Here is a 15,532-nt window from a genome sequence, read left to right on the forward strand (position 1 = left end):
CAGGTTCAGGAGACAAGATTGGCCCTTCACGAACCCAAACTGAGTTGTGTCTAGTGTTTGAAGGTTGCCAATGTCTTTGTTTATAAGTTCCATGATAATACATTCCATGGCCTTGCAGATCAGGCTCGTCAGACTGATGGGGTGGTAGCTCCTGGGTTCCAAGGTGGAGCCCCCCCCTTGTGGAATGGGATAACTGTAGCTGTCCGCCACTCGATGGGCACGAAGCCTGAGGTGAGGCTATGATTAAACATGACACTGAGGTGAGGTGCCAGTTCATTTTGTAGTTCATGTAGTACACAGCCTGGAATGTCATCTGGTCCCATGGATGCTGTATTCTTAGCTTTGGAGAGTGCATGTTTAACCTGCATGGCTGTTATTACTGGAATTTGGCAATCCTTCGGTATTGAGATGGGCCCTTTAGGGTGTGTAAGGTGGTTGAAGTTTACACTGACTCGATCTACCAGGATATTGGCAATATCCATGGGAAAAGTATATTTAATGCCATTCTATTGTAGCTCAGAGCATATCCGAGTATTACCATTTAGATTCTTGACATAGCTATAGAATGCCTTGTGGTTGTCTTTGGAATCTTTGGCAATTTTGTTTTTGTAACTAGCTTGGAGGATTTTATGAGGGATCTTAGCTTGCGGTTGTCTTTGGAATCTTTGGCAATTTTATTTTTGTAACTAGCTTGGAGGATTTTATGAGGGATCTCAGCTTCTTACTGAGGCTGGTAAGGGAGTTTTTTGCATCGTGGGATTTTCCTCTTTTCTGCAACAGTTTCTTCCTTTTGTTGTAAAGTTTGTTTATGGCAAGGGACCACCAGATTGGCTTCCTTTTTTTGTAGGAGAGCGTCTTGGTTCCATTGGGGGTGGCACGATTCATGCATGAGTGGATGTGCCCATACTGTGCCTTAGTGTAGGATTCAGCAGTCGAACTTTCATTTCCTGTCTGCATGGGTGTCATGAAGTTTGTCACTTCTGACTTGAGTAACATGAAGTTGCCTTTGGAGAAGTTTTTTATGGGGGTTTCCTTACTTGGTGGGGGTGGGATGTGGATATCAAGGGTGATTAGCTTATGGAGAGACCTGACTAACGAGGGGGGAGGTGACTATAGGTGTGGAGCATCGATTTCCCATGTTGATAATGACCAGGTCTAGGATGCTGGAGTCCCTGGTGGGACTAAGGATTAGTTGATCCAGGGCGTTGGAATGTATGAATTCCAAGAACGGTTGGGCAAAGTTGTTGGTACATGAGTAGTTTTCCCAGTTAATGGCAGGGTAGTTGAAATCACCCAGTATTAGGGTGTTTGGTTGTATCTTAATATTTTCCAGTATGTTTAAAAAGGTGCAGTGAGTATCTTGGGGTGTGGTGGAGGATCTGTAGCAAGCTACAATTTGGATTGCAGTCTTACCTAATGTTAGTTGCACCTGGAGAATTTCAGTCGCATTGTGTTGGGCAACTAGCCTGGTGTTGTGAATATCCTTGGTGAATATGGACACTCCTCCACCTTTGGTGTTTCGGTCCTGGTGTGGTGGCTGAAAAGTGTGGTAAGAGTTGTAGCCTGGTATTGAAGGGGTGCTCTCTGGAGCCTTAAACCAGGTCTCAGGTACTGCACAGATATCGATGTTCTCCATTATTAGGAGCACTTCGACAGAGTGCATTTTGAGGTTTAGACTTCTAGCATTGAGTAGCATTACCTTCAGATTTTGCACGCTTGTACCTGTTACGGTGGTGGTTTTGTCCTTTGAACTTTGCCTAAAAAAGGCACTATAGGGGTGGCAAGAGCCTTAGCCAGTAACCTGAATCCCAGGGGTGAAAGGTGAAGACCATCTCTGCAAAGCATCTTGGTCTGTCGGTCATGTTGTCCCAGGCAGACAGATACCCCCTTTGAATGACACCAGAAGCTTAACCAATTGTTGAACTCAGTCATTTTGTCCTTATACTGTGGTGTCATTCTGGGCAAAGGCAGGATGCTACTCAGGGCTAGGGTCATACCTTTCTGGGCCACATGATCTAAGAGCTCTTCTATGTCACTCTTCATGTAGTCCAGGGAGGTATGTCTCAGATCATTCACTCCAACATGGACAATGACAGAGTCATATTTGTACTTGTTGTGGAGTGACTTGAGTGCATGCATTTTGTGGTGGATCCTGGCACCCGACAGGCAGCTGACTATAATTTTCTCCTTGTTCAGCCTGGTGAGTGGGACATTAGTCATAGGTGGCTTTATAGTCAGGCACACTGAAGTTTTGGGTACGTTGTATTGCTTTAGGAGCTGTTGTTGGATGGCACACTGATGTGAGTATAGGAGGTAGAAGAGCATAAAAGAGAATAAGGAATGTGTGAGTGATAAAAGGTTACAGCAGAGAGAAGTAGGAGTGAGGTGGTAATGATAAGATGTTTCATTTTGAGGGAGGGTGTAGTGGTTATAGACAGGGTGTAATAGTAGTGGAAGGAAGTGATATATTTGGAGTCTGACAGGAAGTAGTTTGTCACTGGATGTTGGAGAAGGAAGGGGAGTGGATGTTATAAAGGAAATTGTAATGGGGTGGGTGGAAATGGGGGTAGGGTAGCAGAGCGAGGGCGAATGAAGCGGGCAGGCCCAGGTTAGCAATGTGAAATGGCACTGAAAATAGCAATCAGAAAGGAAGCAACTGTGAAAATCAGAGCTTAAGAGGTAAGAAGAGAGCAAGCCAGAGATGGCAATATTGCAGATATAAATTTAAAAACAGGAGACAAAGGGTATAGTAAGTATCAGAAATTAATGCAAAGTAGCAAATTACACAGTAGCACTGCCTGGAAGGCCTCTCAAAAGTGCAGATCTCAATAGTCAGCAAAACAGTACATTATGAGTGACCTTTAAAATGATTTAAAGTGCAAAATCAGCAAATAAAAAAAATAAAGCTGTGGCCCTCAAATACATTTAACTGAAGTACAAAACAATAAAATGAATCTATTTGCCAAGGATGGTGGAGGATTGATTCATGACCCTATTGAGTATAGCGAGGAAACTGAATGGGAGACCGTTTTTAGTAATGGAGGTTTATTCAAGAGCAGTACTGGTTTACTGGGTGCGCACTTAGTATGATGAATCTATGGAAAACAATGGGTGGTAAAATTGCTAAAATAAACACAATACTAATGAATGAGGAGAGGCAGGGACTTTGGAAGTCAGATTGCCTTAAGGAGCAGAAGCTAGAGAGAGAGGTTTTTAAAAACCACAACCGGGAAATGTTTGGAGGGATGAGGAAAAAATTCTAGCTGCAAAAAGCAGACTTACCAGAGAGGGATCCAATCAAATCAAGCCAATTTTGGAGCCTTGTGACTTTGGAAACTGTAGCAAGTCTCAGTTCTCTTAGTGCTATGGCTCTGAGCTGCAGGTCAGTGACCCCAGGTAGGTTAGAATTTCAGAAATTTTAGCTTTTACAGTTGAGAGCAGGGAAAAAATATAAACAGTAGGAGCACTTAATGTATCATTAGGGACTTGGGAAGACAAAAAGAAGAGGGGAAAGCTAAGTAAACAGAAAGACACTGGAATGCAACTTTTAAGCAGAATATGACTCTATCTGTAAAACTGGAATGTAAACAACTGTAAAAGTACTGAAGCACAAAACCTGTAGCAAATATACAATGCTGCCACTACGGCAATCCCAGTACAGTTTAAGCCGCCAGACTATGCAGAAATTTACCAGCAGCACTGTTAATAGAAAGAAATGATGTAATAAATGATTTTATGATGATAGGTATCACTGGGATGCTTACCTACCAGCCTATTAGTATGAAGATGTTGCTGCATGTTGTGAAGTCATTTGTAATCTGTAGCTAGATTATAGCAGCACATAAGTAGTTAGCATGTCACTGGGTAGGAAGGGAACTGGTGCTTCAACGCACGAGTGCCTTATCTGGCTAGCAGTGAAGTATTCCAGTGAATGCTGTGAGTGATCATGCTGTTTCATGTTTAGCAAGTCTTGTGATTGCACAACAGGCATACATCAGAGAGAAGGTGATGCACAAATGAACTTTTAAGACTACCACATGGAATGACATGCCCAGTTTCTGCAGTGCACATCCAACACACCTGTGGGGTGGAGTGACTGGTCATTCATAGTATGTTGATGACTAGAGGGTGGATTATGAGGTACAGCAGAGCAGGAGGCCTTGGAGGGTTTACAAGACTGTTCACCTGTGCTGAAGTAGTTTTAAAATAGAAAATGTGTGACAGATAATGAGAGAGGATTTTTGGGCAGGTCATGTTATATCATTCTACTTGGATGAGCACGTTTCTCTGGGAAAAAAATTATTGGGAAGGGAGTTTTTAACATCTCTATAATGTGAATGGTGCTTTCTGAATCCTTTATGTCAATATGCAAATGCTGCTTTTCAAGGAAGCAGGGTCATAGCCATGATTTTTGGAGTTGTACATAATCTTCCAAAATGCATCTCCCTCACTCAAATAAAAGGCCCCCTTCCTTCACAGTAGTCATCGTATATTTAGATAGCATAATCCTGAAATGACAGGCTTAACCATGCCTTAGTAAATGAATAAACAAACATATTTATTCATTTATTTAGGAACCAGTCAGCCTAAAAATAAAAAACACTTTAACAAAATATATATAATGTAGTAAAACAAAACCTTAGTAAGACTGTCAGTTTGTTTTTTAGTTTCAGTTCAAACATGTCCTACTACAGGAAAAAAAAGAAATAGTCAAAAACAAATTTATGACACTGTGGAGTACAATGTATATGTCTGGCTATGCCTATGGAAGGAAGCATGCTGCATGATCCTTCATTTCACAGTAGGATGCTTCCTCATGGAGAAAATGTTGATACCATTGAATGTTTTAACTGAGAGAGGGTAAGAGTTGGGTGATTTTTAACATTTGTGGAGAGAGGTGATACAAGGATAAAAAAAGTTTAGTAATGAATGTGTTCTGGGTTAGCTGTATTCCTTTGTAGTCTTGCTAGACATAATGGTATGCTTCCTTCTGTGTTAAGTTTGTGTGTGTTATGTTTTGTGTTTTAGGTATGTTGCGTGGAATCTTCATGAACCCCAGCGGGGACATTTTGACTTTACTGACAATCTGGATATAGTGTAAGTATACTGCAAATTTCTGCAATGCTTGTAAAGTGTTTCATAATGTCTGCCTTAAAAGGTCACAAATATCAGCATTCTATGTAATAAACCTTTCCAGCATACACATGCTCAGTGCATATCTCTACATAGTGGATTTTCATTTTTGCTTGTTAACACAGAGTACTTAATCATTTTTTTTTTTGTGCATTACTGTATCACGCTTAGATTGTGTTATCAAGGTTGACATGGTAACATATTCTGTAGTAAGCAATTATGGTGTTGCTTTAAAAATTATGATTTTTAAGGACATGAAATCATTGTTAATAGAATAGAAACGCATTTCTTGCAAATATCATTGCTGTAAATTTCTAAAGGTTCTGAGCCTTGCTGGTAAAGGAGCTTCTATTTATTCTAGCCATACCAAGACATTACTGTAAGGAAGCTTTTGATATTGTTTATTTAATTGACTGTATAAACCAGGTAGGTGACCCGGTGCGATGTACCCTACGCAGCTATGCCCCACGTCAACAGGCATTTACAAGATTTCTCAAAGTATGAGTTAATAACATAAAGCAGCATACAGTATGCAGAAGAATTACATGTTAACACAGTTGCACATATTTAATAAGTGGCACTATTTGAATATTTTTTTCATTTGACCATGCTGCATTCCCCTCCAGATCATTAGCCCATTCATTCCCCTTCATTGGGGCAATGGTCAGTCTCGAGAGGGCATCATTTAGGCAGCCATCAGAGTGGGTCAGCTATTTGTTATACTCCCTAACAATGCATTTCACATGGCCATATCACAAAGGAAGGTGGTATGCAGTGGACTGACCATGCAGGTCATCCCTCACTTCCATGTGAGTTGCACCACCAGGGGCAATAAAATCTCTCCCATCTGCCATGATTGCATCTCTTCTGAACAGCTTGCCCTAGTAGAGGGGTAATCTCCCATGTTAAGATAAGGCTTTCTGTACTGCAAGGGTGCACTGGACTGCAGTTCATTTGGTGAGTGAGGCTTGATGGTCAGCATGACTAAAAGAGGGGGGGATATGTGTAGAAAAAATATTTCTACCTGCTTAAAAAAAGACCATTTGAGAGTCAGTAATACAAAGACAGGGACTGGTCTGTAGCTTTTGAGAAGTGCCTTACAACATAACTGTAGATGTATTTGTGTTTAGGACAAGTTTTTTTCTTTGTGCCAATTTCAAATCAAGGCTATAGTCCTTTGAAAAAGTCACTGAAGAAAATTCTTTGAGGGCACAACTCTAACAATATCAATTTCATCAGTGTATAAGATGCTGTTTAGCTGGGAAAGTTCAAAAGATGAGTTATTAATTTAAAAACAAACACAAAAAAAAGAATGAACTGAAGATAGACCCATGTGGTAACCCAGCTTACCTGGTTTCAGAGAAGAATGAGCCCAAAATACAAACGGTAGTAAACCATTTCTTGGCCCTCCCCAAAGTCTGGTGTTAGGTAATGTGCCAAGGGGGAGACCGTGATTAACAGTCTGAAGCTTACTTCTGAAATCTATGAAGAGTGCTCTGAGTTTTTTCTTCATATTTGGGTAGATTTAGTCATTCACAGTGTAGAAAGTTGTTTTGCTAAAAACAACCTCAAATCCATGCTGTCAGGGGAGAGAATTGAGTATTTCCAGTATACTCAGGTATGTGAGTGTAGACTATATTTATGTAATGTTTTTGTAAGGAAGCATAACTTAGCAGCCACACAAAAGATGGCATGAGTAGGAGGAGCCAGGATCTTGGGTACTGGTCAATGAGGACATGTTTATAAGTGATAACAGTAGTGGTGAGGGGCAGGTGGAAAATGGGGGTCAGTTGCTTAGCAGTAATTGTTATAGCTAAACTGAAGGAAAGGGAATGGAGAGTTTGCATAAGGGAATTCTTGATGGAAAGCATTTTTTCCAGAAGGTCCTGAAATTTATTTTGGATAGAAGAAAAGTGAATTGTGGTCAGAAATTAATTCAAATAGATAAGGGGCTGTGATTATTGCTTCTACATTAAGTAAATGTCTGGAGGGAGGGAAGGAGATGTCAGAGATGACGTAAATGCCATACAACATCAAAGAATCGAGCACATGTCTGGAGCTCTTTGGAGCAGTGATATTGCCAATAAACTCTTTAAGAATGGTGTACCTTCATAACAGCGAAACACAGTGGTGCGATTGCTCATAGAGCGAATCATAACCACGAAATTTAAAACAGCGACAGTTGTAAATGTTTGAAAATCATCAAATTGAAAAAGCTGATTCACTGATTTTTGAACATTAATGTCAAAAAATAAATTAAAGTGTAATGCAGGGGGGCAAGCACCCCCCCCTATGTGGGGGGGGGGTTGTGCCCCCCCTACTTTATTATTCTAACTCTGAGATTGCACTACAGTGGGGGAAAGAAACCATTTCCCGATCCCCCACTATAGTGCAATCTGCCCCAGAATGTCGAATGTGCAATGAGCGAATCTCACTGTGCATTTGCTTATTGCACATTTAAACCTTTTTCTCTTCAGCATTTTCAAACTTTGCAAACTGCCTTTCGGAAAATTGGTGTTTGCCCTTGTGCAATACGCACATGTAAAGGTAAACCTTTAAGAACACCCCAAAATGATTTGGCGTGATTTTTTTCTTGATTAGCCTTTCCAGCATTGGTGACAAATTGGCTTTGTACATCTAAAGCCAATTTTTCATGCTCAGATGGATTGTACTGGTCCTTTTTCCAGGTCTAGGCAAGGATTTTTCATGCTCAGATGGATTGTACTGGTCCTGTTTCCAGGTCTAGGCAAGGTTTATTTTTACGTAGTTCTTCAGTTGATAAAGCTTCTACCGAGGTAGATGAAAAAATGTTACTGAAACTGGAGAGTTCTGTGGTGGGATTTTTATCATTGAAGACAGAGCCTTAGTTTAGCATTATTAATGTAGATGCTCTGACTGAAACAAAAGTAGATGGAAGTTTGCCCATTTTATAGGATCAGACTGTCAGCACTTGGCAGTGGTTGGTCAGAAAATTTGGAAGTATGTTTGTGAGTTGGTATTGCTACATCCATTGGCGTACCAGGTTTGTTTATCATTATGCAGCTGTTGTCAGTAGGATTATTTTTACTGTGTTCTGAAATGAATAATTTTGTTTACAAGTTTATAAACAAGTTAAGCTGAGAAAAATGACTTTTGTTTCCACTGCCTGCGATGGCATTCTACCAAAGTATTGCACTACTGTGCCTACTCTATATTTTGCTGAAGTTTTCCTCTGCTTTTCAAGTAACAATTCTGAGACCTTACTTGACTTTTGCACCATTGTCTTTTTGTGGAACAGTATTCTGTAAGAACGTCTTTGAGCTTCATCTCCTCCATTACTGAATATATATAAAGCATGTCTCTTCACATCTGAATCCTATTAAGATGTGCTGCTCTCTTGCACTATGCTCATCCTCATAAGGTACTAATAAGGCTAAAATTATCCTCCCTTACATTGTTTTAAAGCATATGTACTAGCATCTCTGTGGCTCTTCTCACAAAAGATTGCAAATCCATTTTATTATTTTTGTTCTGGTTCCTGTAAGTAAATTACAGGTGAGGAAAACTTGTGGTTGGACACTGTTTACAACCATTTGAACATGTTAATGGATGACCTCTGACTATTCATTTTTTACCTCCAAGATTGAAAGGCGAGTGATTCCAGTTGAAGCTGCGGCTTGAGTGGAGTATGTTCAGTTGGTGTAAGATAGCAGATGAAGCAGTGTTGAAGAGTTGTGATTCAGTAGGTCAGGAGAAGTATGTGAGGGGAGGTGAAATATTGTCTGACTAGCAGTGACCATGCTGCAATATGTTTCATGTTAGGCAGAGCACTGGAGAGCCAAGGGGCAAATACAGTAATGTGGGTCCATACTAATGTGGAGTACAAGTGCTGTAGTGTGGGACTACCAAAACATGGAGTACAAATGCTGTAATGGGGGACTAAAATGTGGAGTACAAACATGTGAAAGTGGAACTGTGGGAGGAACTAAGATGGTGAGCAAAAGTGGAGTGGGCAGATAACCTATAAATATGATTTCACCGCAGGCATTCTTAAAGGAGTATGGTTGTTTATTCAGAAAAAGTAAGATGATGCTTAGATCAAAGAGGCTAAGCAAAGGGATCCCAATGGCCCTCAGGAATAAGAAGAAATCATTCAGATAGTGAAATGAAGTATGGGAGGGAGAAAAAAAAACATTGTCAAAGTCAGAAGGAAATCAACTGAACAGGTGATTAAACCGAAGTCTGGACTGGAGAGAAAACCCAATGTCTTAGTTCCTTCCACAATTTCACATTCACATGTGATTATATTCTGGCTCACTTGCATGCTGATGAAACCATGTGTAAAATACAGTACATAATTCAGGAAACCCCAGGAGGAAGATTATGTAGAACAGCTGGAAAGGATCTAGATGAAAAACACAAAAAATAAGTAGGAGGGTAGAGGGAAAAAGTATTGGCAACATCTGGAACTGCTGAACTTGTGTCTTTTTGATACTAGGAGAGAGACTGGAATAGGAAATTGGTATGCTGAATACTACATGAGAAAACTGCAAGGATTAAACTGATGCACATGGACAGATGGAGAGATGATGGACTAGGGGTTGTTAGAGGCAGTTTGGTATGAACCTTAGGACCTGGACCTGAGAAGGTATTTGTTTTTTTTTAAATACTAAGAGTTTTGTATCCTTAGAACAGACGTCCATAGTGAGCTGTGGGTTGTGAATCCACAAGATCCTTCAAAAGCAGTTGCAACAGCTGGAAAGGTTTGGGTAATCAAAGGTTAACCTAGGGGAAGGAGCAGCAACTATATATCAGATTTAGCCAGTGGCTTGACTAGAGGGACAAACTGTATCCTTATCATATTATGAAATTAAGTGAAAGCTCCTGCCTCTTTGACCATATTTAAATCTTCTCAATTTCCTGGATTTTCATTACCCCTAAAATGTGCTAAAATGGTGTTTGCAGTATCTCCTGCAAGCAGATTGAATTCAGAAGGCTTGTGTATCATCAGCTACAGAAGAAACCCAAACCAAGAAAGATCCTTTCCATATGTTTTAAGGCTTTCTACTGCATCCATTATAGATGAGTTGAATAGGAGAGGAGAATTCCCTAAACATAGCAGGGATGTAGTTCACCATACTCTTTGTGAAGCCTTCTCATTTATAATGTTGGTAATATCTTCCCCAACCAGTTACTTAGCCAGCAGCCCATCCTTGGACTTGCTGCCAGTTGTAGCTACTTAACATGTCTCCTTTGTAATACAGGCTCAGAAGAGCCTTTGAAATCCAGTCAGGCAACTGTACTGCAAACCACCACTAAAAATTATTTCTCTGACAAAAAAAAAAAAATATTCAGATATTTATTTTGATAATACAGTCTTGCAGTGAATTGTTTTTAAGTTGTGGGTTCCATTCACTTTCAAGGACATCCCATTTAGTTGGGCTTGGTCCCTTGAACAGGTTTGAATCTTCAGGGTTTTAACTAATGCCGAGGAGGATGAGCAGTTTTAAAATCAATGGTTAACGACGGCAATATTAAAACTTCAAAAGAGACCACAGCTCTCTCTGTTCTGAGTCAGGCAGAATTTTTTCCCTCCCTCCCACCAATTTAAGTTGTCTTGTTAAATACCACTGTCTTTCTAGTTGCCCGCCTCTTATGTTAATCTGACCATATATCTCATTTCTCTCTACTTTCACTGGCTTATGTGAGTAATCACAAAACCATCACTTTTGAAATCCCACCCCTTCAATTATTTAAATTTATTGGCCATCCTACAGTATTTCATAGTACCAAAATACAAAAGTAACCACCCCTTTCAGTCCATCTTGCTGTTTTAAAAGTAGTAACTCTCCACTAAACCTTAACTTTTTAAACAGGTAAAACTCAAGTTACCTACTTTCATATCTAACTTCTCTAGTGCACACTGCAGAGTGCATTCTTTTCAATCTTACCTTTAAGCATCCCTGTTACTAGCACTTTCTCTAATACCTAAAAGATCATCTCTACTTGACTCCAAGTAGACTTTTCTCTATCTGTTAAACCTAGCACTTGCTCCTACAGTACTTATTACCTTGATACGGCACTCTTATAGATAGCACCCCAAAAGGCAACCCCCATTTCTCGGTCACCCACATCCCCGGAATCTCTTTTAAAGTTTTTTGTCTAGTCCTTCTAGCATGTCGAGGATCAGTTGCTAGTGTCCTCTCCTGCTCAGCTGGTGAACCTGGGAATATTGAGGCAATGTTACAATTGCCTCATGTACACAGACAACCCTCTCCTCCTCCCACAAAACACAAATACATGCGAGAGATGCAACTATACGGCCAAACTGGAGGCTGAGCTCTCTCAACATAGGACTGGCAAGACCAGTCAGGAGGAGAAGGTTACCACACACACACTATAGACCCAGTCTCACATAGTACCATCACAACCTCAAATCATACACATAAACACACAAAGACATACTCGGCTCTGATCAAAAATCTACCAAAACAGCAGAGGCCACCAAAGCAGACACCCAAACAACCACCACCTCAGAACACAACACCTGCAACACATAGACCTCACAGTCAGAGTGTCAAACAGTCACAGCCCTTAAGGCCAAACACAATGCCAGACACACTAGTCATTGGTGACTCCATAGTCAGACACACTGATGTCCCGCTCACCAGACTGAGTAAGGAGAAGGTCACAGTAAGCTGCCTGTCGGGCGCTAGAATCCGCCACATAACGCAAGCACTCAGGTCTCTCAACAGCAGGTACAAATACGACTCAGTCATTGTCCACGCTGGTGTAAACGACCTGAGACATACCTCCTTGGACTACATGAAAAGAGACATTGAGGAGCTCTCTGATTATGTAGCCCAGGCAGGTATGACCCTGACCTTGAGCAGTATCCTACCTTCACCAAGAATGATGCCACAATACAGAGATAAGATGATCAGCTTTAACAATTGGCTTAAACTCTGGTGTCATTCAAAGGGGATCCAATGTCTGTCTGCCTGGGATGACATGCTGGACAAGCCACGCTGCTTCAAGGGCGGCTTGCACCTGTCACCCTGGGATTCGGATATTGGCAAAGGCTCTTGCCACCCCATAGTGCCTTTTTAGGCAAGGCTCAAATTCTAAACCTACCACCCTAGAACACAAAAAGGAAAAAACTAAGGGTAATGCTGCTCAATGCCAGAAGTCTAAATCTCAAAATGCACGCACTCGAGGCCCTTCTCAGTATGGAGAACATCGATGTCTGTGCAGTGACAGAAACCTGGTTCAAGGCTCCTGAGAGCACCCCAGCACTATCAGGTTTTACCTCTTATCATGCGTTCCGGCCCCAAAATCCGGACAATACCAAGAAAGGAGGGGGTATCCATATTCATCAAAGACACCCACACCTCAAGACTGGTGGCAACGCACGATGCATCGGAGACCATCCAGGTGCAATTAACCATAGGCAAGACTGCTCTGCAAATTGTAGCATGTTACAGGCCACCCTCACAAACTCAGGAACCTCACATGGCCTTCCTGAAAACACTAGAGGGATAAATGTATCACCAAACACCATCATACTAGGTAACTTCAATTACCCTAATATAGACTGGGAACACTACTCAAGCCCAAACACCCTAGCCCAAAAGTTCCTGGAATTCATAAACTCAAATGCCATGGAACAACTAGTCACCATCCCCACAAGAGGAGAAAACATACTTGATCTCATCATCACGAACATGGGAGCACAATGTTCAACACCGGAAGTATACCCCTCACTGGTGAGATCAGATCACAAACTAATCTCGCTGGAGGTCCTCATCCCACCCCACCTGAAATAAAAAGACCACAGTAAAGAACTTCTCAAAGCCGACTTCACACTTCTAAAGACTAGTGTGGTCTCCTCTAAGGCCCCGAGCGGCGGAAAACAGTACTCAAGCCGCTGAATCACTTACAAATGCCTTCTACCAGCACCTGCAGGACTGCATGGATAAGGCAATCCCAAGCAAAACAAAGACTCTTTGTGCCAAAGGCAAGCGTCCAGTCTGGTGGACCCCAGCCATAAACAAACTCTACAACAAAAGGAGGAAGCTACTACAAGATAGAGCAAAATCCTTAAAAGGTAAGACACCCTTGATCACTATAAGTAAAAACTAAGAGCTCTCATAAAATCATCCAAAGCAAATTTTGAGAGAAAAATAGCTAAAGACTCAAAAGACAATCATAAGGCCTTCTTTAGCTATGTTAGAAACCTGGGAGGAAACTCCCAGATATGCTCAGAACTAGTTCAAAATGATGTGAAGATTACTGATCCTACAGACATTGCCAACATACTGGCTGACAGGTTCAGTGCAAACTTCTCCCCCCCAAAAGGAGAGATATCTATACCAAGCGATTGCAGCCTCCCAAACATCTCCAACGCCCAAGTGAGAACTGCTCTCTCCAAAGCAAAAAACACAGCATCCATGGGACCTGATGGTGTCCCCGGCTGTGTGCTCCACGAACTCAACGAGGAATTAAACCCACAGCTAGGACAGCTGTTTAATCATAGTCTTACCTCTGGATACGTACCCAGGGAGTGGCGCACTGCAACTGTGGTCCCACTTCACAAAGGCGGTGCCTCCACCGACCCTGGAAATTACCGGCCCATTAGCTTGACAAGCCTTATCTGCAAAGCCATGGAGAGGATCATAATGGACCTCATAAATAAAGACATAGGGAATTTGCAGACTTTGGATCCATCCCAGTTTGGCTTTGTCAAAGGCAGATCATGCCTTCTAAACTTGGTTGACTTTTTGAAACAGTCACCAAAGCCATTGATGAGGGAAAGGCAGTCCATACAGCCTACCTCGATCTGGCGAAGGCCTTCGATACAATACCCCACTCGGGTATCATTGAAAAACTCATCAGCTTAAATGTTAACCCATACATCACAAGATGGGTTGCAAACTGGCTGAGTGACAGAACCCACAGGGTCAGAGTTGCTGGCGCCATGTCAGACTCAAAGCCTGTCACAAGTGGTGTACCACAGGGCTCAGTCCTGGGCCCACTCTTGTTTGGCATCTACTTTTCCAAGTACAAGCAAACACAGGAGGGTTATGGCTGACAAAGTTTGCAGATGACTGCAAACTGGGCCATAGTAGAAAACACATCTGACACAGATATCCTTCAGAAGGGTCTCACAGAAGCGGATAACTGGTGCCAGAGCCATGGCCTAAAGTTAAATGCCAAAAATGCATAGTCATACCCTTCGGGAAAAACAAGGTTACCCCTAGCTACCAAATAGGTGGCAATCCACTGAGCACAGAAGAAGTTATCAGGGACCTGGGGACCCAGGTTGATAGTAGTCTGTCATTCGACACCCATGTAGCTAAAGTAGTTAGGAAGACCTTCTACATTGCCCACCTTATCATGAAGGGATTCTCATCTAGATCAAGGGAGGTCATAGTCTCCCTATACTCATCACTCATCAGACCAATGATTGAGTACAATGCCCCATTCGAATGTATCTCACCCGACACTTGCAGCAGCTGGAGAGGCCACAAAAGTTCCTCACCAAAAGGATAAAGGGTCTCAAACATCTGTCCTATGCTGCCCGACTGAAAGAACTCCAGCTCTATTCAGTCGCACGCTTGCTCAGAGGTGACCTTTGCCTAACATACAAGGCCATGTCAAACCCAGATTTGATGAATATGCTTCACCTCAAAAATCTAGATCCGTCAGAGCCACAAGGCGGAGACTTAAACCTCGACACGGCTATTAATAGGGCGTGCTGGAGGGATAGATTCATCACCCAAAGACTCCCTATGCTGTGGAATAAAATCCCGGTATATGTGAGGCAGAGCACCTCGCTGGCCTTGTTCAAGAGAAATCTTGACCAATGGATGGGAGATCGCAGATATACCCCAGGGATTACCTCAGTGTCACTGCTCAACAGAGGCACAGCAAAATAATGGGTATAGTTCCCCATACTAAAGGGGTGGCGTAAGCCACAAAACTATGGGCTAGGCTTGTAAATGCCCTCGGGCAGATAGCCTAGTATGAACCTATGAACCTATGAACCTAATAAGGAGCAAAGCACCCTATATAGGAAGTTATGCTACTTTACTTGTATATCTAGGGTGGGACCATTTCACATCATTTCACTATCACATTATGTATGCAAGCTCATTGTCTTTCAAAATTACAACTCAGTTGCTATCATACCAGACAACTTTGAGTAAGAGGGATTCATAAGCAAGAAAAATACAATAGACAAAAAGTAGGTATAAAAAAGCTGTTACATGAATTAATTTTAACGGCGACACTGTTTTCATTTTGTGCAGATATACAAGCTAATACAGGACAGATAATTATTAGATATGTTTATTTTAGAAAAATGTGGCCTTCCCAAATCAGGTATTAGACCGTATTAAAAATGTCTTTTGTGTATACT

General features: G+C 41.7%; 1 protein-coding gene across 4 annotated transcripts in view; it reads left to right on the forward strand.

Moving 5' to 3' along the window:
* GLB1L2 (galactosidase beta 1 like 2) overlaps positions 1-15,532 on the forward strand; it is a 2,046,079-nt gene that overhangs the window by 752,551 nt on the left and 1,277,996 nt on the right. For all 4 annotated transcript variants that reach the window (XM_044081172.1, XM_044081170.1, XM_044081169.1 and 1 more), the window contains exon 3: positions 5,029-5,097. In XM_044081172.1, the coding sequence (XP_043937107.1) occupies positions 5,029-5,097 (69 nt within the window). The remainder of the gene's footprint in view (positions 1-5,028; positions 5,098-15,532) is intronic.

The sequence above is a fragment of the Protopterus annectens genome, chromosome 8.part0 (assembly GCF_019279795.1).
Source record: "Protopterus annectens isolate FY-2018-M chromosome 8.part0, PAN1.0, whole genome shotgun sequence".
Taxonomy (NCBI): Eukaryota; Metazoa; Chordata; order Ceratodontiformes; family Protopteridae; genus Protopterus; species Protopterus annectens.